This window comes from Gopherus evgoodei, chromosome 6 (genome assembly GCF_007399415.2).
Source record: "Gopherus evgoodei ecotype Sinaloan lineage chromosome 6, rGopEvg1_v1.p, whole genome shotgun sequence".
Lineage (NCBI taxonomy): Eukaryota > Metazoa > Chordata > Testudines > Testudinidae > Gopherus > Gopherus evgoodei.
In genome coordinates this window covers 44110361-44134152 of record NC_044327.1, presented here as the reverse complement: position 1 = coordinate 44134152, position 23792 = coordinate 44110361, and the positions used below count along the sequence as shown (strand labels likewise).

Sequence of the window (23792 nt, the reverse complement as noted above, 5' to 3'; positions counted from 1 at the left end):
TAAAGAGCATCTTTAGCACTGAAAAATCTTTCTATTTAAGGGCATGGAACTTCCCAGAGGAGGGTTTTCTGGTAAAAGCATTCTGACCTCTTCCAAACACTTTTCATGCAAACAAAGATGGGTTATGTGTGAGTTGTCCTAGATTGGCTCCCCCTTGTGGGTTGGATGCATCAGTCCATTGGTGAGGGATGGGAGTTTTGTTCATTGAGGGGAGCTTTGTATGTCTAATTTAAATTTAATGGGACCCTGACAGTACAAAAGACTTCAGAAATGTACATAATAATAAAAACAAATTACAATCCCACTGCCCTGTTCATTTGTTTTCTGTGGCTCATTGAAGATGGCATAGACGATTAGTGGTTCTTCCTCGCTTGTATGCCCATGTCTAGACTAGGACATAGCTTGTGTATAAAAACATGAGCTAAGTTGTGTTTATAAATTATACTACATTCCAAGTCTAGACAGGGCTTAGGGAGAGGATTCCACTGTTCCCCCATCTGTTAGCCCACTTTGCAGATACTGATTGACAACATTAAGGCAGCTGACAGCTAACTTGACCCTGGAGAGATTTTATCTGGCTGTTTTGGGAATACAGGACTAGAAATGCTCATCCTGTTGTAACTCTGACAGCCATCAGCTGTCTGACCGTGACACACAGGAGGAATGGATGGCTGCACAAAAGTGGGTGGCTCACAGATTAGAGATTTTTCGTGCTATGGTTTTCCTTTTTTTAAGAGTAATACTTGGTCAAACTTTTCACCTATAGGTCTCTAAGCCTCTTACAAAGTAGGTAGCACCACTATCTCCAAATGACAGACAGGGGAACTGAGGCACAGAGCAGCTGCTCTGCTCCAGCTAACACTGTACATCCATGACAGTCAGGAGCCAGGATCATACTCCAGTCTTCTACTCCAGCACCTCATCATGTTGCTTCCTGGGGCTTGGGTGTCTCATTCTTAATCAGAGGATACTTTCTCCTCTATCAGTCCAGCACCTGGCATTAGGGGTGCTCCAAGAAAACCAAGTGGGCAAGACCAACACTTTTGAGACCTTTCTTCCTGGAGAGAAATCTGTGAGTAAGAGGCACATGACAAGTCCCTAGGACATCTTTGTCTCTCCCCTGGAAAAATAGCTTAACAGGATCAGGAAAGTGTTCATGAGCTGGAAAGGGGAATCAAGGTGTGTGTGTGTGGGGGGCATGCCCATATCGATCTTTTACAATGGAGAGCGGCTCACGCAGGAAAGAAGTTGCCACTGCAGAAACCCTGTGCGACTGTACATTGGACAGAACTTTTCCCCTCTAAAACAAAACAAAAATCACAGAAGTAAAGGGTTTACTTTGTGAAAATTAGCTGGAATGTTATGTTTGTGGCTTGCATCTGATTACTGCAAATAAATTATATAACTACCATAACATTATTTTACAAATACCCTCTGATTGAAATGGATATTTTTGCTTACAGTTCTTTTCTTAGTTACATTTTATAGTCTGTATATTTTGAGTTAGATTGTGTACTCTGTATATGCAGTTACCATAACTGCATTGGTGAATCGGGGCACATGGGGGTATAAAAAGGTATTTAACTATTGAGGTGGATATGCAATTGTGGTAATTTTTGTTATGTATAGAGTGTACAGATCTTGGTCCTTGTTTTTTAATCAAAATCTGGCCTTGCATGTCATCTTCACATAAAAGACTAATAAAAAGGGCCCAGATCTGATCAGACTGTTAGCTGTTTTGATTAACAATGATGTCGCTTATATAATTGTATTACAAATCAGCTGGGTGGCAGTGTTATCTCTAACCAGCTTTATTTCTAGTTATTTTTTAAACATATTATTGAACAGCCTAGTTAGAAGGAGAAATAAATTCAGGGTTAAAAGTCTGGTCATAGATGTTCATGCACCATGTATAAAATACACTACTGAAATAATTAAATGCTGAATATATTAAACTTACAGAAGCCAGTCAACTGCTATGATAAGGGTAACATCTTCAGCAGGCAGCCCAACTGCGCTCAGCACAATCACCATGGTGACGAGTCCAGCCTGGGGGACCCCTGCAGCTCCGATGCTGGCCGCAGTAGCTGTGACACTAAATCCCAGACAAATCAGTGAAAAGACAGTTTGAAAATGTCCGCCTCCTGTGTGGATTTCTCTGCTACATTCAGAACTGTGTGCTCATTGAAATATAAAACTAATGTTTAAAAATCCTTCTTCATGCCAATCCCATACTTCACTGGGAGTTATATCTGCAGAGGCATGTGGGATCCAGGGCCCCAGTGGGTTTCTATCATTTGCAAAAGCAGCGAACACGGCTACCCCTCTGATACTATCATTTGCAGATGTTTTTATCAGCATTGTTATTGACATAGTGGCTGATCACATATAGGGGTAGATCCTGGGCAGGCAAAGAAAGTGTACAGGCTATGGAGCTGCCATGTTTCTGCTGCAGAGGCCAATCACCATGGTGACTATTCCAGCCTGAGGGCTTTGGAGCTGTCTAAACAGCAGCACTGATGAGGAATTTAGGAGGGGTGAGGAGCATGGCCAATGGGATTGCAAAGTATGCAGATCTACTGGACAAAATGTCCAGGTTGGGGGTCTATTGCAAGCCTCAGCTGTTACTGTACCTACAGCTTCCAGACACTGTGGGCCCCATGCATTGCTACCTCATTCATTCCCCACCCCAAATTCTTAGATAGGTCCTCTGTGCAAGGCTTATTTACTGAAGATTTGTGGAAGAGGTGCAAATTTGACCCTTACTGCTCAGTGGTGTGAATGACAGGTGTGAAATCAGCAAGATTCTATTAGGGTGCCTGAAGTAAATCCACAATCCAGTAACAAAAATAACAAAACAACTCATGTTATGGTATCACTCTCACCTGATGGTGATTATTTTGCCAACATCCAACTCTAAGTCATTAAGTTGTGCAATAAACACAGCTGCCACAGCTTCATAGAGGGCTGTTCCATCCATGTTGATTGTAGCTCCGACTGGTAAAACAAATCTGGTAATTCTTTTGTCGACATGGTTTTTTTCTTCTGCACAGCGAAAGGTGACAGGCAGAGTTGCCGAACTGGGTCATAAATAAACAAACAAATAAGCAGCACACTACTAGAATGCCTGTTCTTTTATTAATCTGATGTGCTTTTGTGTCTTTTTTTTTTTTAAAGCCAAACTGCAGTCAAATTCTGCCCTGGGGTGTGAAGGGGAGTTTTGCACATACAATGAAAGTACAGTTTGTCCCTTGGATTGAAATCATAATTCCCATCTCTTCTAATTCCTGGAACAATAACCAAAAGTTTTAATTATCCTTAAAATAACACAATAAAGCAATGACACAATTTAGCTTCAGATATTTTGTGAGCAATGAACTAATTTACAGCACTATTTCCTGGATTTACATTCAAGAGACTAGACACTAATCTCAAAAACATTGGTATAAATCCAGGATAACTCTATTGTAGTCAACAGCACACTTTTGGGTGCTATATAAAAAATAATTATAAGAGTAATATTTCCTCTGGGTTTATACCCAATGGATTTACAATGGTTCATGTGAGATCAGGATGGGAAACACAGGCAGCAATAAAATCAGAGCAACAGATAAACTGAAGAGATGATGATTACAAAGCATATTAATGCTAGAGGGGAAAAATTATTTGATTACCTGGAGGAGATCATGAGGGCTGTCAGAAGTGCCTGAGCCATCCCTATGGCAAACCGAAAAGGGTTTTTCCTTACTGTTATTAAGTAGATCAGTGGCAGAACTACAACGGAATGGATTGCAAGTCTGCAAAAGAAAACAGCCTGTTCAAATAGTTAGATCTATCTGATCTCATGGTCTTAATGAGGAGGTGATAACCAGTGTCCAATTCTGCCCTCAGATATCTGTGTGCAACTCAGATTGACTTCAATGATAATTACATGCATGTGTTCCAGGGCAAATTATGCCCAATTTATGTTAGTAATTTTTGGGCAGAGGCACTTCTCCTGAAACATTTTTTTTTTGGGGGGGAGGCATTATATGTCTCTGTTTTCAATGTACAATATGAAATCAGATAAACTAATTAATATGTTAGGATCAAAGTTTAACTGAAGATGGTAAAACAAATAAAAGAAATGAAGAATATTTAAACAGAAGAACAGGGGCAGTGTTGAAAAAGTCCAAAATAGTCTTATAACTAAGACTAGAGGCTAGAGCTAAAAAATGGATTAGCGCTATTAAAAAGTATTATATCACCTTTGGAAATATTTTCTGAATGGGGTTAAAAAGAAATTTGGTTTACAGATGGGTTTTCATAATGGCTTTGATTACATCCATCTCAACATCACATTTTTGTACTGTGAGAAACTGCATATGTAAATTTGGTTCAAATTCTCCTCTGTTAAATTAGTGTAAATCTCGATTAAATTCAACTGAGTTATTTCTGATTTATCCTGGTGTAAACGAGAAGTATATTGCCCTACAGTACTGAATGTTGTTAGATGCTGAAGGATTGTCATTTAACACTGTGACTTAGATCACTTTTATTTGTATTGCTAGAATAAGAAGGACAAAATTCTCCCCTCAGATGTATGTGAGCAAGTCCTGCTGAAGTTAATTGAAGTTGTGAGCATGTATCTGAAGGAAGAATTTGGCCCTGGGTGTGTTAATTACTATACTTGCCTAGTACACATCTGTTAATTTGGTATTAGAAAAGGTTTAGAGAAGGGCAACTAAAATGATTTGGGGTTTGGAACAGGTCCCAGATGAGGAGAGACTAAAGAGGCTAGGCCTTTTCAGCTTGGAAAAGAGGAGACTAAGGGGGGATATGATAGAGGTATATAAAATCATGAGTGATGTGGAGAAAGTGAATAAGGAAAAGTTATTTACTTATTCCCATAATATAAGAACTAGGGGTCACTAAATGAAATTAATGGGCAGCAGGTTAAAAACAAATAAAAGGAAGTTCTTCTTCACACAGAGCACAGTCACCCTGTGGAACTCTTTGCCTGAGGAGGTTGTGAAGGCTAGGACTATAACAGCGTTTAAGAGAGAACTGGATAAATTCATGGAGGTTAAGTCCATAAATGGCTGTTAGCCAGGATGGGTAAGGAATGGTGTCCCTAGCCTCTGTTTGTCAGAAGGTGGAGATGGACAGCAGGAGAGAGATCACTTGATCATTACCTGTTAGGTTCACTCCCTCTGCGGCACCTGGCATTGGCCACTGTCAGAAGACAGGATACTGGGCTGGATGGATCTTTGGTCTGACCCAGTATGGCCATTCTTATGTTCTTATGAGGCTGGAGGTATTTAGCTTATGTTAAGTATATTTGAAGTGAAATGTTTATGAAAGGTCTGCAAAATACTTCTGGCATTCCAAGGTCATATGCCATCACAGCAACAGCAATTGTCATAGATAGGAATAGTCAGAGCCTGGAAAAGGCGTAGACCATAGTGGCATGTACCATCTTGGAACTCCTATAGTACCATCACAGGATGTTCTTGGGAACATGAGTGTGTTTGCAACACCATTTAATGATCTCACAGCAGCTGATAAAGATATTGAGAAAGTCTGGGACCACCTGTTCTGCCAAAATCAGACAATTAACACAGCAATAGCTACCTACGGAACAGAAATTTACAGTGGCACATAAAATGGGCAAGTTATCAGACTGTAGGAAGAGAGATCTGTTTTACACCATTGGACTTCATAGTTTTTAATCTGTAATGTGAGTACTTGGTCCAGCAAGCAGAATGGAAATGTTGAGAGATTCTGGAGGCTAAGGAAGTGGATGGAGAAGGTTTTTTACTCTTTGTAATATTGGAAAAAGAAACTTTTTCATCTTTCTCGTAAAAGCAAATTTAATGAGCATTGGCCTATAAACAGGATGAAAGCAGAATTTTAGGGAGCTATTTAAACTATAAGTGTGAAAAACAAAATTACAGTATATATCTAACCATTTAAGCCAAATTTGGACAGAATGGTTGTCTCTAAAAAGTCTGAATCAGCTGTTTAACAGAAAAGAAATCAAGCCCTTTATGATGATGCACAGAAAGATATTTTAGATCCAACACAACAAGTGAATAAAGAGAGAATAGAAAGAATGTTATGTGCTGGTGTTGGGACCTCTTTTACAAAAAGTTACTAAAGGTAAAATTTTCTATAGCACCTAAGTGACTTAGGGCTCAACAACTCTCAACTGACTTAAGCACTTTTGAAAATTGTATTCTTAGGTATTGTTAGAATCAGAATTATCCCAAGTAAATATGTTTGTGCTCATCTCAGTACTCATGCCAGTAATTTAGTCATATCTTGCTTTACTATTTATGCAAATTTATTTCCATAAAACTTTCTCTCTCAGTTGATAAAATTTTTACAGTTTAAAAAAAAAAAATCCTATCAGCAGCGAGAAGGGAAGTTCTGGGAAATAGAGCTCTTCCTGAGAGAGAAGCCTGTTGCCCAAGAACATAGATAAATATCAAGATTTAAGCAGTTCTTTGCTTTTTAAAGGAACAGGAGTCCCCTGTCCTCCTCCCAAGCTTCTCTTTGGGACCTGGTTCCTCTGGCCTGCTCATGGTGCATCCTAGGTCAATTCCTCTTTCTTTAGGCTGATAAGGTGTCCCCATTTTAACACATCATCTGTGAGATGGAGAAGTATACACTGGGGTAGAAAGCTGGTGTAAGGGGACAGGTCCTCGATGCAGATCACTCTCACCTCCCAAAGATCTCTAGAGAGCTACCAAATTTGAGGAGTGCAACGCAACCTTGTTAATAGGTCGGCAAAACCGGGCCATCAACAAGAAGTTGGTGGGAGAAGCAGGGTTCTTCATGCCAGGAGACTTCCTTCCCTGGCCCCATCCTTCCCGTGTTTAGTGGAGGCATCACCCCATTTTCTAAAGCAACATACCTTCTGAGGAGCCAGCTAAGAGAGAGGGAGAGTACTGAGTTCCATATGCACCTTTTCATTTTATGCTGCAAGCACTGGTGCTGGAACTAAGGGTGCTGGATTGAAGCAGTAATAACAAACACCAAACACCATGGTTTCCATCATCAGCACCCCCACAATAAAAATTGTTCCAGCACCCCTGGCTGGAAGGCAGATGATAGTTTTAAAGTAAAGGGTGCACTTCTAATGCAAACTATCCTCAAATGACTTTATAGATGGGATCTTTTCTCAGATCTTATTTTTATATCATTCTCTGTCTAATAAAGTGTGGTTCAATCAAATCATACATTTTCATTTTACCTTCAAGGAATGACATACCCGCTTAGTACTGTTGCCATATAAAGACCCAGTTTGCGAAAGATTTCCCAGTCCTCAACTTCTATTATTTTCCCAGCAATCAAGAACAAAATGCCAAGTGGCATATACCTAGGGTGCACAAAACAGCTTAATTAAAAACGCATCCTTTTCTAAAGCTGATGTTGCTAAACAGATCTGGCACAATAACATTTTCTTTCTGCAAGAAGAAAGATTTGTTTTCATCACTGTAAAAAAAAGGAGAATTTGAGGGAGTTCTGCAATACAGCTGAACTTACTTTCAAATGTACTACATTAGAATTGATTTTTAATATTAAAACATTAGTGTTTGCCTGTTTAGGTGTCAGAGTAAATACAGCAGTAACCACAGTCCTACACGTAATGAGTAAAGACATATTAACAGAGCTTGGAGAGATGGGTGAGGGATTACAGACTATGCCCCAATCCTACAGAATTTTATGCATGTGCATAACTGCTCACATATGTAAGAGTTTGCAGGATTGGGGCCTATAACCTTACCCTGCAAAGAGATGGAAGTGGGAAAGTTCCCTTCTTCTCACATGGATTGCAGTGCAGAATCAGGGTCTATATCTTTATACAAGAATATACATTTTACTATATCAGGACAATGCATCGGTCTTCGCATTGTGTAATAAAGAACAGAACTACCATTTAATTAAGGCAAAAGCTATTGCTTTACAGCCAGATCACCTCTGGCTCTGTTCACATGTGATCTCACATGCTTACAGCCCGATCCTATAAACTCTTCTTAGCGTGTATAGTGCACACTGCCAGGAGTGGCAGTCCTTTTCAGGTCACAGTAGTAAACAACACACACTCATTATCAAGTGTTTTCAGGATCAAACCCTATTAAGGCCTGGGTGAAAATTATGGCCCTGATCCTGTAATCTGATTTCCACAAAGTCCTAGTACAGATGATGGAGTACTGAAGAGCTGTGTGGTCAGTCTGCAGAATTTTACTCCAATTTCAAGATCAAGACCTGTGTTTGTAATCTGGTTTCCTTGTCCATTTCTCTTCAGGTCGTGTAAATCTCACAAAACCTATTAGTATTGAGTTAATGATGCTGAAGTTTTAAAATTACACGACCACTTTGTATTTGTGAATACCGAATAAATGAGGGTTCAAATTTTAATTTGGCTCATATTATTGTTTCTTATTTTGAATTTGCAAGTCATTTATTAGACTTACTTTTCTTTTAAAGTAGCCTGCTGTAAGAAGCGATGTAAAAAAATAAACGCAGAGAGTGATCCTGCTTCCATTAAAGTTAAGGAAAAACTTGCTTAAAGGAGATAATAGAAAATATCAGGATATCATTGTACTCACCACATGATTATCTGAACAATTTTCATTGTGGCATCATTCAGTGCATTGAAAAAGTCCACCAGAACTTGTCCCTTTTCTCCCATTTTCCCAATAACAATTCCAAAGACAAGACAAAAGACAATCAAGCCCAGCACATTAATGCCATCGGAATACATGCCCACTATTTTGTATTCTTTGGTTTTGTTCTGTAGATTGAAACCAAGAAGACAGTTACTGAACAGGAACAGTATATTTAGTTTACATGAGTCCTAAAATGAAAACACATCTTAGATCTTTCACTGAAAACAATTCTCTGGTCTCACACTTACTGCAGGGAGTGTGTGTGTTGGGGTGGGGGGAGGGAGGGGTAAAGGTGGCTTTAAGATGCTTTTATGATCCTAAGTTATGCAAGCAGGGGTGCTGGAACAATCTGTATAGTGGGGGTGCTGAGAGTCATTGAATCAAACTGTAAACCGTGTATATGATGGAAACTACTTCAAGGCAGAAGGTGCTGCCGCACCTTCAGCACCCCTTGTTCCAGCTCCTATGAATGCAAGGACCTGTCCATACTGTAGGGTAGGTTACAGTAGCCCCAGGGCTGGTCTAATTTGCACAGTTTCCCAGGGCCCTGGGAAACAGAGAATAACTATAGCATAGTGTGCTCTAGCCACACCCCCAACATGAACATGATTCACTTCCTGCACTGGGGATTAAGAGCAGGGCTGATGTACCGCTGTTATGCCAACTCTGTGCCAGACAGGGAGGCCCTCTGTGCAGGAGCCAATATCCAGATCACTGTAAAGGGGCCTTAGTGCAATTGAGAATCATGTTCAAGGTATCCAGTTTTGCCCTTAGTTAAATGAATATAATTCATCTGAAGTTAGTGGATTTGCATGAGTATAATGAGTTAGAATCTGATGCATGATATTTCAATGAAAGACCTAAATTGTATAGTTCAATTAGTTATAGATCATAGAATCATAGACTTTAAGGTCAGAAGGGACCATTATGATTGTCTAGTCGACCTCCTGCACAATGCAGGCTACAGAATCTCACCCACCCACTCTTGTATCAAACCTGTGTCTGAGCCATTGAAGTCCTCAAATCATGGTGTAAAGACTTCAAGGTGCAGAGAATCTTCCAGCAAGTGATCCATGCCCCACACTGCAGAGGAAGGCGAAAACCCCCCAGGGCTTCTGCCAATCTGCCCTGGAGGAAAATTCCTTCCCGACCCCAAATATGGCAATCAGCGAAACCCTGAGCATGTGGGCAAGAATCACCAGGCAGACACCCAGGAAAGAATTCTCTGTAGTAATTCAGATCCCATCCCATCATAAACCACTGGGCATATTTACCACTAGTAGTCAAAGATGAATTAATTGCCAAAATTAGGCTATCCCATTATACCATCCCCTCCATAAACTTATCAAGCTTAGTCTTGAAGCCAGATATGTCTTTTGCCCCCACTACTCCACTTGGAAGGCTGTTCCAGAACTTCACTCTTCTGATGGTTAGAAACCTTCATCTAATTTCAAGTCTAAACTTCCTGATAGCCAGTTTCTATCCATTTGTTCTTGTGTCCACACTGGTACTGAGCTTAAAAAATTCCTCCACCTCCCTGGTATTTATTCTTCTGATATATTTATAGAGCGGAATCATATCTCCCCTCAGCCTTCTTTTAGTTAGGCTAAACAAGCCAAGCTCTTTGAGTCTCCTTTCATATGACAGGTTTTCCATTCCTTGGATCATCCTAGTAGTCTTTCTCTGAACCTGTTCCAGTTTGAATTCATCCTTCTTAAACATGGGAGACCAGAACTGCACACACTATTCCAGATGAGGTCTCACCAGTGCCTTGCATAACGGTACTAACGCCTCCTTATCTCTACAGGAAATACCTCACCTGATGCATCCCAAGACCGCATTAGCTTTTTTCACCACCATATCACATTGGTGGCTCATAGTCATCCTGTGATTGACCAATACTCCGAGGTCCTTCTCCTCCTCTGTTACTTCCAACTGATGCCTCCCCAGCTTATAACAATAGTTCTTCTTCTTATTAATACCTAAGCACAGGAGCCAGCAAACAGAGCTGTAAACAGGGTGTCTGAGTGGGAGTTTACAGGGGGAGTTTCGGGGAAGACTAACAGAGCCAGGCAGAAGAACACACAGGCTACTGAAAGGAGTGTGCAGTGTCTTGGTGCTTATGGAGGGTTTGTTTTGCTGTGGATGGTGGTGTTTTGGGTTGGTTTGTGTTTCCCAAATTTACAGGATTTAGGTGGGAAGCCTATGACATACAGAGGCAGCAGTTGTGGTGACCCAAGCAGTGGAAGACACAATGAAGATGACTGGATGTGGAAGCTGCAGCATGTACATGATCCTGGAGGGGATACCTGAAAAGAGTTTCGTCTGATGAAGTGCCACCTGATAGAGCTGATGGAAGAAAAGAGCCGAGGATTGGAGATGCAGGTGGAAACTCTGGTCGAGTTTAGGAGGTGGTTCGAGTGGATGATGGAGCAAAGACATGATGAGGCCGAAGGGAAAAGCTCAGACTTGCAGATGGAAGCAGGACCAAAGAACTCTGAGGGGAGACTGCTGGGTGAGGAAAGTGGACGGTGGAAGCATGTGACTAAGGGAACCAGGCAGAGGAAAAGACAGGCTAGTGAAGGCGCAATGGAGCTCAGGAACAGGTTTGCAGAGTTGGAAAATGAAGAAGGGGCACAGCAGGTGGCCGCTGAAGGTGAGAGGGCAAGGAAGAAGCAAAGAGCAGCTAGCCCTATAAGGAGAGGGGAAGAGTCAATGGAGATGACACCAAACATGAGCCCCAGGAGGATACGGGATGGGTTGCAGAGGATTGCAAGGATGAATAGGAATCGAGAGGACTTGCGGCCAGAGGAAACAGGGGATAGACCGGAGAATCGCACCGTCACCAGGAAAAGGCAGATCTATGTGATTGGGGACTCCTTACTGAGAAGGATAGACAGGCCTGTAACCAGAGCCGAACCAGACAACAGAAGGGTGTGCTGTCCCCAAAGTGCTAAGATATGGGATGTGGACCTGAGGCTGAAGAGGATCCTAACGGGAGCGGGACAGAATCTGCTGATTGTCTTTAATGTGGGAATGAATGATACATCTAGATCCTCGCTGGAACATATCAAGGGAGACTATGCCAGACTGAGGAAGACACTTAAGGAAATCGAGGCTCAGGTGATCTTCAATGGGATTCTGCCTGTTCCTAGAGAAGGACAACAAAGGTGTGACAAGATTATGGTGACCAACAGATGGCCCAGGCAGTGGTGCTATAAGGAGGGCTTTGGGATGTATGACCACTGGGAGGAATTCATGGACAGAGGACTGTTCTCTTGGGATGGACTTCACCTGAATAGGGAGGGAAATAGACTTCTAGGATGGAGGCTGGCACAACTGATTAAGAGAGCTTTAAACTAGGAATTGAGGGGAGATGGTTGGGAGATGTCCAGGTAATCTCCACGCCAGATTTTAACATTGAGAGGAAAGAAAACGAAGCAAGAAAGGATACTGTCATGGGTAGGAGAATGGACATATGGAGGAAGGGTACTGTAGATACAATTCTAATAGGTGATACTGGCGGTAGAACGTCTGGGCCTAATTGGGTAAAGAATGTGAGTGAAGCCAAACAGCAAGAATTAAGATGTTTGTACACCAATGCGAGGAGCCTAGGTAACAAAACGGAGGAACTAGAGTTACTGGTGCAGGAAGTGAAACCGGATATTATAGGGATAACAGAAATATGGTGGAATAGTAGTCATGACTGGAGTACAGGTATCGAAGGGTATGTGCTGTTTAGGAAAGACAGAAATAAAGGCAAAGGTGGTGGAGTAGAATTGTATATCAATGATGAGATTAACTGTAAAGAAATAAGAAGGGACAGAATGGATAAGACAGAGTCTGTCTGGGCAAAAATCACATTGGGGAAGAAAGCTACTAGAGCTTCCCCTGAGACAGTGCTTGGGGTGTGCTATAGACCGCCGGGATCTGATTTGGGTATGGATCTTAACTGCAGTATAATTGTATGAGGAAAAAGTTAAATAGACACAGGGCCTGATTCTCCACTGCCTTCCACTTTAGCATTTAAATTAGGTAAATCTCTCTTTGCTCTTCTATTATGAGATGCCAGTTTTTAAAAAAGAGCATCTGATCAGTATTAATTATACTTTTCTGCTCATAATTCTGTGTTCATCTATTAAATCCCTTCTTACTCTTCTCTTCTCCAGGCTAACCCTAGTCTTTGCAAGCTGTCACTGTATGTAAGTCTGTCCATACCTCTGCTCATTTTTGTTAAATCTCTTCTTTATTTTTCAATCTGTACTACATTTTTCTTGAGGAACTACCAAAACACAAGAACATTTAACTACTACCATTTATCAGAATGCCATCATGTGGTCACATTCTTTTCTTTCTTTTTCTTTTTCTAATACCCACAGCTATTTTATTTGCTTCTTTATTCTCTATTGCACATTAGGCATATATCTTGAGCAAACCATCCGTAATGACTATTTCCTTCAGTGATTCAGCAAGTTTAGAGTTCATCACATGAGAACTTTAGATTATTTTCCCCCATTGTGTATTACCTTATTTTTGTCCAAGATAAATTTCACCAACTTGCTGTTTACTTCCTCCTCCAGATCATTAATATATTGAACAAACCACATATCAGTCTACAAATCCTTCCCTATTTCTTATACCTCTCTTTGTAACACAGAATACAATAATAAAAACCGCACCTCCAAAACCTCTGTTGTCATGACAATTGTAACAGGCTCTTCTGTAACTGTAGTGCTGTTTTTTTCCAGTTCATTTGTAAGTTTCACTTCTTCACGTTTGGTTTTATACTGAAATTTGTGGGAGGAAACAACAACATTTATTTGGGAACTGTAGGAAAATTAACAATGGCAAATCTACCCAGTAATTCTGAGGAAACGATGCAATTCTGACTTTCATAAGGTTTTTGGGCAGCAGTTACATACAAACAGGTAAAGCTTTCAAATGACTTTGAGTGACTGAATTTCTCCATTTGAGCCACTGGAAAGGGGCATACTCATACACAGATACCATCATGCAAGTTCTGCTCCCCACCCTTCTGGTGCAATGTGGAACTTGTGCAGTTCTGTGGAGACAGAGCAGGATTCCTGAACCCAGCACAAGAGATCTGCAATATGCGGGTATAGTGGAGCAGATGTTCAAAGGGGAATTTCTGAGAGGCACTGTTGAGAGGTTGGTAGTGAAGATGGAGCCAGAGCAACTATGTAGCTCCACCAGCTATTCCTCATTTGCTGGTGGAGAACATATACTCCATGAGGGAGATGCTGTAGCCATGAGGGTACAAAGATGGGTTCCTTCCCATCTGGTCCTGCAGGAAAGCCTTTCGCAAGACTGGTGCAAGGAGCAGGATTTGTCCTTTAAAATATACATACAAAATTACTGCTGCTATAAACACTTATACATACTGAACACAGACACACACACACTGTATTTTGTAGAGAAAGATTAACATCTTTTCTTGGGAAAAGTTTAGTTCTATATTAGGTGAGCTTTATTGCCCTGCAATAACTCTGGTAGGCAACTGTTAAGGAAGGCAAAAAAAGGGAAGCAGATGACATCATGAAGTTCAACAAATATATTTGTGAATTTCCGTAAAGGTCTTTTTGCCAGTTTTAGATGCAAATGAATCAGGAACAGGACTGTTGAGTGGATGGATCTTTTTATCTCTGCTGTAGCACCAATTAAAACCTTAACTCTTCTAGGTCTAATTCTTTCTAAGAGAGATCTTTCAACTATAATCTGTGTATATCATGCAGAGTAGACACCCAGACATCAGTTCCATCCATCTACAGCAGATTTGAGAGAGATGTATGGGGCGTGTAGGGGGCGAGTTAGGGGTGTGTGACAGAGGAAGAATTTAAAGATTTTCTCAATGGAACTGTACGAACAGGGCAATCAGGTAATTACAAAATTATTACACTTCTGCCCATGTATTATCTCTGAAGAGCAATCTTTGTGCTCACATATTGCTTTGGTGGCTCTTCTAGTTCCCAAAGCAGTGGTTTTGGAAGGGATGAATAAATTTTTTTGAGCCATCAATAAAAAGTCTATTTCAGTGGAAAGGAAAATGAGATTTTTTAACAATAGAACTCTTACCACTAGACATTTGTCTCAGTGTTGTGCAAGAGCCACCCTTTTTCATAACTAATTCCTACCACATTGCAACGCAAAAGAACGTCCTCGGGGTTTGGAAATAAGAAGAACTGAACAGGTGGGAATAAAAGCTGCAACAACAAAAAATATTTGACCTTACCTGTTGAAAACAAGCTTGGACGAGGTTTTCTGGGAACATATTCCTGTTAAATAAATTAAAGACTTTACAATACTATGATGTACTAAAACCAATCTATTTTCCAAAATAAAATAACCAGCTAATCGAAAAACAGAATGGGGCATATTGCTGTTGTACACAATCACTTTTCCCAAACAGTGGTGAATTTATCACTGCTTTGAAGCACTGGCCAATACAAAGCTTCAAGATTTATAATGTTCGGGTGGCTGTTTAATGTGGAATTCTAGGGTGACTTTTCAGTATTTGACATTTAAATTGATGAACAACCAGATCCAGGATCCTTCCTCTATACTGTGCTGTCTCCCTCATTTGCATGAGGAGTACAGTAATCAGTCTAAACTCATTTTTATATAGTTCACCATGTATCGAACAGATGTGCAGGAAGAGGAATGATGTTTATTAACATTGTGTTAGGGGACAGGTGTTTTGTTATGAGCCTGGATTCCAAAATAAATCTTGGCTGTTGGAAGATTCCCACATGTTCCAACATCAAGAACCATTTTCATTTAATGAAAAAATTAGGAACACAGAAATCACAATGCTGGATCAGACCGAGGTCAATGTAATCCAGTTGCTTGTCTCTGACAGTAGCCAATGCCAGATGCATCAAAGGAAGTGGCAAGAAACTCTGTAATGAGCAATTGTGGGATAACCTACCCTGATGGAACGTTTCTTCCTAACCCCATTAGTTAGAGGTTGACCTGTGCCCTGAAGCATGAGGGTTTATATCCTTTCCAAATCATTTTTAAAATCCTCTCTTTATTTTTCAGATTCTTTAGTCAGGCAAAATTCCTTTGAAATCTTGGGCAGTCTGCACAAGTGTGGACTGAGTAAAACCAGAACCAGGACATCAGGATTTGCCCTTAAAACCAGTTGAGATGCAAAAGTGGCCATAATTCATAGTAGCAGAATTTTAGAACTCCGTCATAACTTTTAGGTCATGACCTCCAGGTGGTTTATGAGAATGGTAGCCATGAGATTGTGACTAAAACTGGACAATTATCTAAACTAAAAGTAATTAAATTACTTTTTCTAAACCTGCATATGCTCCTCTTTTGCATTTACAGCATCATTGTAGATATGATGCCTACATGATCATATGCATTGCCGAAGTGGTGAGCAATAGGCCACCTTAAGTTTTCCATCGTGGCTGACCATGTGGAGCCCAGCTTAGTGCTTCTGCTGAAGCTATGCTGCAATAGGGAGAGATGGTTTTCTTCAGCCACCTGCTGCTCCTGCTTTGCAAAGTGAGAGGGGAACAGAGACTGGGAATGTCAGAGGCTATTGGGTGGGGGACACAGAGGCACCAGTCCGAACTATGGTCGTGGTGGTGTCACACAGGCCTCCTTGTGAGCTGTGAAGATGGTGGAGGAGGGACAGATATTTTACGAATATCATGCCAATAAAGATTTGCTATAATCATCAGCCAGTTTTTGGTTTCTTTGATAGTGAAAGGTGATGAGAACATCTATCTTAGCTGTTCAGCTGTTGATTTTTAGATTAGAAATTAAGCAAAAATGCCCCAGAAAGAAAAGCATCCACAGATGTTAGTGATTCTGGGCAATGACTAACTGTAATTGTGGGGGGGTGGGAAGTTGGGAAGCCATAAAACATTGTTACAATTACTGAGCCATTACTGGGAAAGAAGCCCATTGGTCTGATGTCTGCATTCCTCTCAGCAAATTACATATTATTCAGCTGATGCCATGGATCAAAAATTGTATTGGGGAGACCAGTAGCTCAGGTCTCACCTGACTGTTTTTTTCTAACCACTTCATTTATCCATCATTGTACAGTACCGTGGACAGGGAAGGCAAGTAACCAGATTGCTCTGAAACCAGATGACACAGCAAACCAGTAGACTAGGCAAGCAGAGGAAATGTACAAACATGCAGTGTATGTTACCTTTGCTCCTTTATTGAGAAGAGAAAGCACAGCTACACTATGCAGTCTTCTGTGCTCTAGGAAACAGAATTCCAGAGCTGCCATGGGGCAACTAACCTTTTGATCTATCTTTTTTTGGATACCCTTCTTATGATAGGACAAGAAGTGTAAAATTTTGTTTCCATTGGAGGCAGAGGAAATAAACTGCAGGAGCAATGTTGATGCTGGATCCTTGGGTGAGTTGCTATCGGAAGTGTCTCATGTACACCACCTTATATGCAAAAGCAATCCAGGCAGGTGCTAGTGTAGGCAAAAGAGTATTTTACAAAACTTTTGTAGGAATCCATCTAAAGCTATGTGATCATTTATCTAACCTTTAGGAATATAGGTTTTTTTCTGAATCCTTAATCTTCCAAATGATATTGTGAAGCATTTGTATGTTATGCACTTCAATCATTGTGCTTTATCATTTAGCCTTTTGAAGCAACAGTATGGAAGCTGAAAAACTCACCTAATCAGATCTAGCATGGCATCCACTGTTGTGACTTCAGGGGTACTGCCTGTTCTGTCAATTTCATCAGCTTTCTGAGACACCCCAGGTTTGATGGTCACAACTAGCACAATCCCTGTAATCAAGAGAAACCCACGTAGTTGGAATCCTTAAAGAGTAGGTTCTACCAATAGAATAGAGTGGCAGTGTCAGTTCTATGATGATGCTACTGGTAGAGTCAGACCCTTCTGACATTCTTCTTCTTGTGTTTATTATCTATTCAAAACTATATATATATATATATATAAGAGCAAATGATTGCTTTTTCCTGTTGTGATGTTTTCAAGAGCTGGTCTAATTTTTCCTCACACAGCTAGTTTTCATTACTGCTTTCAGATGATAATGGGATTGCCTCATTCCATGAATCCACAGAACTGAATTTGCTTTTGTAAAGATAGCCTAGAGCATTAGGTTCACATAAGACTAGATTTCAGAAACAGACAGAACTAAAAATATCTGTAAACGTGCTGTAAACATAGGGCCTAGTCTTGCTCACAATGAAGTCAATGACAAACTTCCATTGACTTCAGTGGAATCAGGATCAGGCATTGTTACTATGGTATAATACAAGCTAAGCCCTTGTCATGGTATTCCTTTTTGTTCAAAATAAATGAACAAAAATAAATGAAATTGTAGTTCCGTGATCCCTCAACACCCCTGTCAATCAATTACTTTTATTGATACAGGCAGAACTAACTTTGTGTAAACTCCGCTCAGAAATAGAAATTCTAAAGCAGGAGCCAGAAACTCCCAACTTATTATGTATTCAATCTTGGTTTGCCATTAATCACTGAAAGTTCCTCACACACATATTTAAACTAAATGAAGTATTATTCTAAGTTCAGCAAGTCACAGGCCAAATTTATCCTGGTATTTGACATCAGTGAAGTTTTGCTAAGGATGAATCAGGCTCATGCATCGACACTCCCATTTTTTCAACTGTTAAGTAGCCTTTTAATGTGCAAATGGGTCATTCTTGGAGCAATCTTCTGCCTTTAAATGAGTTTACACTATTTCCATAAATGGGAGATATCTGGGCCCATAATTTGATCTTGTGTTTGACCCTACAGAGAAGTTGGCATATAGAGGGTTAATTTTCTCCTCTAGATTAAGAAGAAGGGCCACTGATGCCTGCCCTGATTGCAGGGAATTGCAAGATGGCGGGGCTGGGCTGCTGCATAGAATTTAGTGGACTACAAGAGGGCTGTGCTGCAGGAGTGGAACCTGGCAGTGAGTAGGCGAGAGGGAAATTCTCTGGGAAAAGGGAAGGAGCTGACCTGGGTTTCTCACTCCCTGGGGCGGTGAGTCACACTGTGTATTTGTGCCTCTAGGACTGTGGCTGGAACAAGCCTCAATTTATAACTTTGCTTTTTGGACTCTGGTTGAAGAAGATTCTATCTGCTTTTATGTTTGGCCTGCAAAAAGGCAGAATACTCTTCAGTTAATTACACCATGCTGATAATTAAACTTTACCTGGGCAGAGGGTCCATGAACTGAAATCCACAGCAAAACTCCCACTTATTTCAGAAGTATGGGATCAGGCTCTTAGATTCGTTCCTGAAATCCCCATATTCATTACAGGTTTGTCACAGGCCCTGAGAAAGATCTTACCCGACTTTAGATGTTGGACCACTGAGAATCGATTCAAGTGATAATCTCCATGTTAGCAGTGAAAACCCAATATTTGCATGATGCTGAAAACTTCTAATTACACAATATTTTAAGGTTTTTAAAGGCTACAGTGTAGGATATTACCTAGAATTACAGCTATGACTGTAGTGCAGAAATAATACACAACGGCACGCAAACCGATCTTCCCAGAAACGCTGGAGTCCAAAGCAGCAACACCTGGGGGGGAAAAAGAAATGAACTAATTTTAAAGACTAAACGTATTGTGCATATAAAAGTGATTTATTTCTGTGAAGGAGATAGTTCATCATCCTAAATCTTCCTAAACAACCAGCAAGCACCCAGTACCAATAATATCCTGGAAAACTTTCAGTAACAGGCTTACAGTGTTTGAGACATCACATCCTGTTCGCATGTGTGGAGCTTGCAAGGAAAAGCTTAAGTGTTTTGCTGACTTGCTGAGGCAAGTGACTCATCACCCCTATCTGGATATAATGGATTTTTTCCCCAAGCTGTTTGAATATTCACTTTTAAAAGATCTCAGATTTGTAAATTGCCAGTTGGCTTCAGAATTAGTACCCACTGAAAAGCATGAAGGCAGTTCATGCCACTCGGAGCTATTGTTTCAGTCTGCTTGGCTGCATACTCAGGCAAGAAACAATGCATTGGTTCTGCCATGGAAAGTTTTTCTTTGTAACCAGAAAAGCAAAAAACTTATTTTCTGTTTAAAAATGAAAACTTAAAATTCTTCTGAAAAGGGCAGGAGTGAGTAGAGCTGCTTCCACCACTGTGCTTAGATCTACCACTGCCAGTAAGAGAGAACAGTTTTTGTTGGTGCAGGAGTCAAGCAGGAATTCTGATGTGGAGTTTGTATCTGAAGTCACCTTTAAGAAATGTTAACCTCTGGCAATGATATATCAAATACCAGGCTTTTGAGAGGGGTTCTCTTAAGTTCAAAGCAATTCTGCACTGCTGATTTAACTATTTCAAAGATTTACAATCATGCCTACATATCTTAAGTTCAATAACCAGGGTACAATTGTAAAACAAGCACCAAAACAGGTTCTGAAACTCAGTAATCTATAACCACAGCTAGTTAATGACTCACTACTATCTATTAGTTATACCTCTGAGATCCCCTCATGTTTGCACTCATCAGTATATGCAGTCAGGTTCTCAGAGGTTGGTTGGCTTCTCTTCAGACTAGAAAAGAAACGACTTACTCATTTACACTCACTCAGAAAAGTGAGTGAGTGTAAATTTAAATATTTTCAAAGACAAAAATCTGACAAAAATCTCACATATAGACCTCTATCCACAGCAAGTATTGTGGCGAACGTACTTTGTGCACATGATAATAATAGCTTGAGCATCAGGTGTTTAGATAATATCCTGATAGTACTGTTCATTTGTTTTCCACAATATATATAAACAACAACTTAAAAAAAGTATGGAGAGTCTCTTAGTAAGTTGTTTTCTTCTCATAGACTTTAAGGTCAGAAATGCACCGTCATAATCATCTAGTCTGATCTCCTGCATAGTGCAGACTACAAAACTTCACCCATCCACTCCTATAATAGACCCATAACTATTTGACTACTTGGACTTTCATGATATTACAAGACTTAACAGAGAAGAACCAAGTTATGTACAGTAAGACTATATGTACAATGAACCAAACCCTCTGGGCATAGTAAAAAGCCCTATGTATATATATATATATTGCAAATGGGCAAAGCCCATTTCCCAGAATTCTCAGGTCATCAGCAGAAAAACCAGCACCACAATTAGTGCTGATTACATCTTTGTGGTAGCAATCCCATCAAAGAAGCAAATGTGTAGGGAAACCAGACTATCATTTTTCACTTTTCATGTCAGGAAGTTGGTATAATACATAGGGTAGAGCGTGGGAGTTTGCACTGCCACTGTCCATGCTTGGATATCATAGTTATAAGTGCTCTTGAGATACGTGTGATAATGAATTTTATACTGGCTTTATGTATAATAAAAGGATTTTGGTTTCCCAGGTTGTCAATTCCACACCTCCCATAAATGATAAATTCACTTACAAGATTTTAAACCATTTTGTAAAAAGCAAATGGATAGATTTTTGCTAAAATACAAATCATATTTTGGTAGGAAATATTCATAAACTTAAGGAAACTATATATTTTGTATTAAACCTTGTTGCACTGAGTATCAGTTCTGGCCTCCAAGTGTGGCTTCAGTAGTGATAAAATATAAACCCTATCATAAACACTAAAAGGGATGGTGTTCCTTAAAAACAAGTCTCTGATTTAAGATTCTCTTCAATCTGCTAGCCTTTGGTAACTCAACCGGAGAGCTGAAAAATCAAGCTAGGTCATTTCCCTCATGTACTTAATAATAAAGATTCTAGAACTAGGATAAGTTCCTGTCACAGCAATTCTATTGGCTCCAAAATGATGTTCCTATGCAATCCCATTGTGTTCAATGGAGTTAGAGTGGCATAACTTAAGGCAAAATATGGCCTTGCATTTTTAACTCATTTAACAATTCTGTTGCTGATGAGCAAGCCATGCTAGAATTCAGCTTACTCGCCCATTGCAGTACTAGACGTGCTGTGTTAATAGCAGTAAAAAGTAGTCCAAACCTAAAAAAAGAGTCCAAAAATATATTTGCCAGTAACATAAACTGAGGTGATGGTGAGCTGCTCTGAGTAAAAACATGCTATTCTCATGCAGTCATTTTTCAGAGAAGAGCTGTGCTTTTAAAAAAGTACTTATAGAAAAATGGATTTTCTTCAGATTTTATGATTACACCACCAACCTCAAGAGCAAAGCAGTATTTCATGACAACTCCCACGGACAGTATCTAGAGACAGAGATCTATACTGGTACGTCAAGCTGATTTAAAAAATTGCACTTTTCCTTTGCTGGGATTTGTTTCACATAGAAAAACGCAGTGTACACTTTATTTTTAAAAAGTAGAAAATAGTTCTCACACAAATGCATTAGTCCTCCATTAGCAAGGAGTGAGTGAGTAATTTACCATACTGGCATAGCACAAGGGTGTTGTACTCCCTCTGCCCTCCCCCGTAAAAAAACTTTTTTCTGAAAAAAAAAAATCACTCAAAAATCCCAGTGGAAAAAATTGAAAAGAGTATTGGAGGTTTTATAAAATGAAACACAGAAAACACACTACATGTTTCAGTTCATAAGCATATTTATTGCTCAAATGTGGCAAACACATTATCAAAAACATAAAGCCTGCAATTCTGTAAGTAAAATATGAGAATATAATAATAGCCCTACCATGCTTTTGTATCTGCCTTTAGATACCATAATTTTTTACCAGTTTTATTTACTTTTTAGCACCTTGATAGGTATCAAGTTTTGACCAAACCATCCAAGGGTACTGGAACAGAGTGAAAATGTACTATATAGAGGAAAATGGTTGTGGTCGATTCTCAGTCATTGGAAGTCTAAATCAAGATTGGATGTTTTCCTAAAGACATGCTCTAGTTCAACCACAGCTATTGGACTTGAAACAGGAATTAATTCCTGGAAGTTCTATGGCCTGTGTTAAGCAGGATGTCAGACTAGATGATCACAATGGTCCCTTCTGGCCTTGTAATCTATAAATCTATGTATCAAATGTGCTGGAACAGAATGCAGGCATCTTAAAATGTAACAACATTCTGAAATTAATTGTCCTATCTTCTGGGATTTTACTTCCACAATTTGTCACATATTGACATAATGGACTAAAACGCAAAGTTCTCTGCAAACATAAATTTAGTGCAGAAATATAGATCTTCAGTTTTAGATGAGAAGGAAATAATTTTAGGCTATAGGATATCAGTATTATAATCGTTCAAAAATAATGATTGAAATTAAAAAAAATTGAGCTTTTTCTATTTACGTTCTAGTTTTTGAGCTTTAGGGGAGGTAACTTTTTCTTGCTTTTCTCCTCTGTTGTGAGGGCTAGAGACTTAACTTTAAAAAAGTGAGATTCTTACATTATTACAAGACTTCAGGAGCTTGGTCTTTATGAAAAACACGAAATATGGCAAGACTTGCGATAAAAATACCAGAAGTGGCAACATTGACAATTGTCATGTTTCTTCCTTTTGGGGTTCAATCTTTGACGTTTGCATTTGGCATCAGTGATGCTGGCTAAGTAATGGAAAAGATTCATAGCTTCTCTGGCCCATTTTTAAAATTTTGCATTTGTGTGATATCAATTCTTTGTTAATTACATCAAGCCAAATTTCCACTTACACTGGACACTAGCGTCAGTCACCTGTAATCTCTTAAATCTTCCCAAAACCTCTCTTGATTTTCTATTGTTAAATTACTGCTGCTCTCTGAAAACCCTTGTTGTATAAGATGAATAATGTGTTCTGATCAAAATCTTCCTCTTGCCCAGTGCAAAGCTGAAGGCAAATGCAGAAACACAATGTTGCTTAAAGTGCCACCAAGAGTCATTGAGAAGCTGGGGCATCAATCATTTCTTTCAGATTCTCAGTTTGTGCTACATTGAATGTGATGCGTTACTATAAAAGAAACGTTCAGTTTCCTCAAAATCAAGTTTTTGCATTTCATTTTACTTTATGGACTAATCTTGAGTAATCTTTGCCATTCTTTTGGTACCAAAGAGGATCCGAGACTGTTCCTAAATGAAGCTGATGTTTAAGAGCTGCCTGAAAACTTTTAACAGCTCATTGCTGGTATATTTTGCAGGATCATTACTGTTTTGATCTTCCATTTCAATTGACAAAGTTTCATCCAATAGTACATTT

General features: G+C 39.7%; 1 protein-coding gene across 1 annotated transcript in view; it reads right to left on the bottom strand.

Moving 5' to 3' along the window:
- The window catches only part of SLC1A1 (solute carrier family 1 member 1), a 68739-nt gene that overhangs the window by 5333 nt on the left and 39614 nt on the right, over nucleotides 1–23792 (bottom strand). Inside the window, exons 3-11 of the mRNA XM_030567442.1 lie at nucleotides 19136–19228; nucleotides 17342–17456; nucleotides 14908–14950; nucleotides 13337–13444; nucleotides 8598–8782; nucleotides 7256–7363; nucleotides 3675–3797; nucleotides 2886–3080; nucleotides 1961–2095 (exon numbers count right to left, since the gene is read on the bottom strand). Of these exons, the coding sequence (XP_030423302.1) occupies nucleotides 1961–2095; nucleotides 2886–3080; nucleotides 3675–3797; nucleotides 7256–7363; nucleotides 8598–8782; nucleotides 13337–13444; nucleotides 14908–14950; nucleotides 17342–17456; nucleotides 19136–19228 (1105 nt within the window). The remainder of the gene's footprint in view (nucleotides 1–1960; nucleotides 2096–2885; nucleotides 3081–3674; nucleotides 3798–7255; nucleotides 7364–8597; nucleotides 8783–13336; nucleotides 13445–14907; nucleotides 14951–17341; nucleotides 17457–19135; nucleotides 19229–23792) is intronic.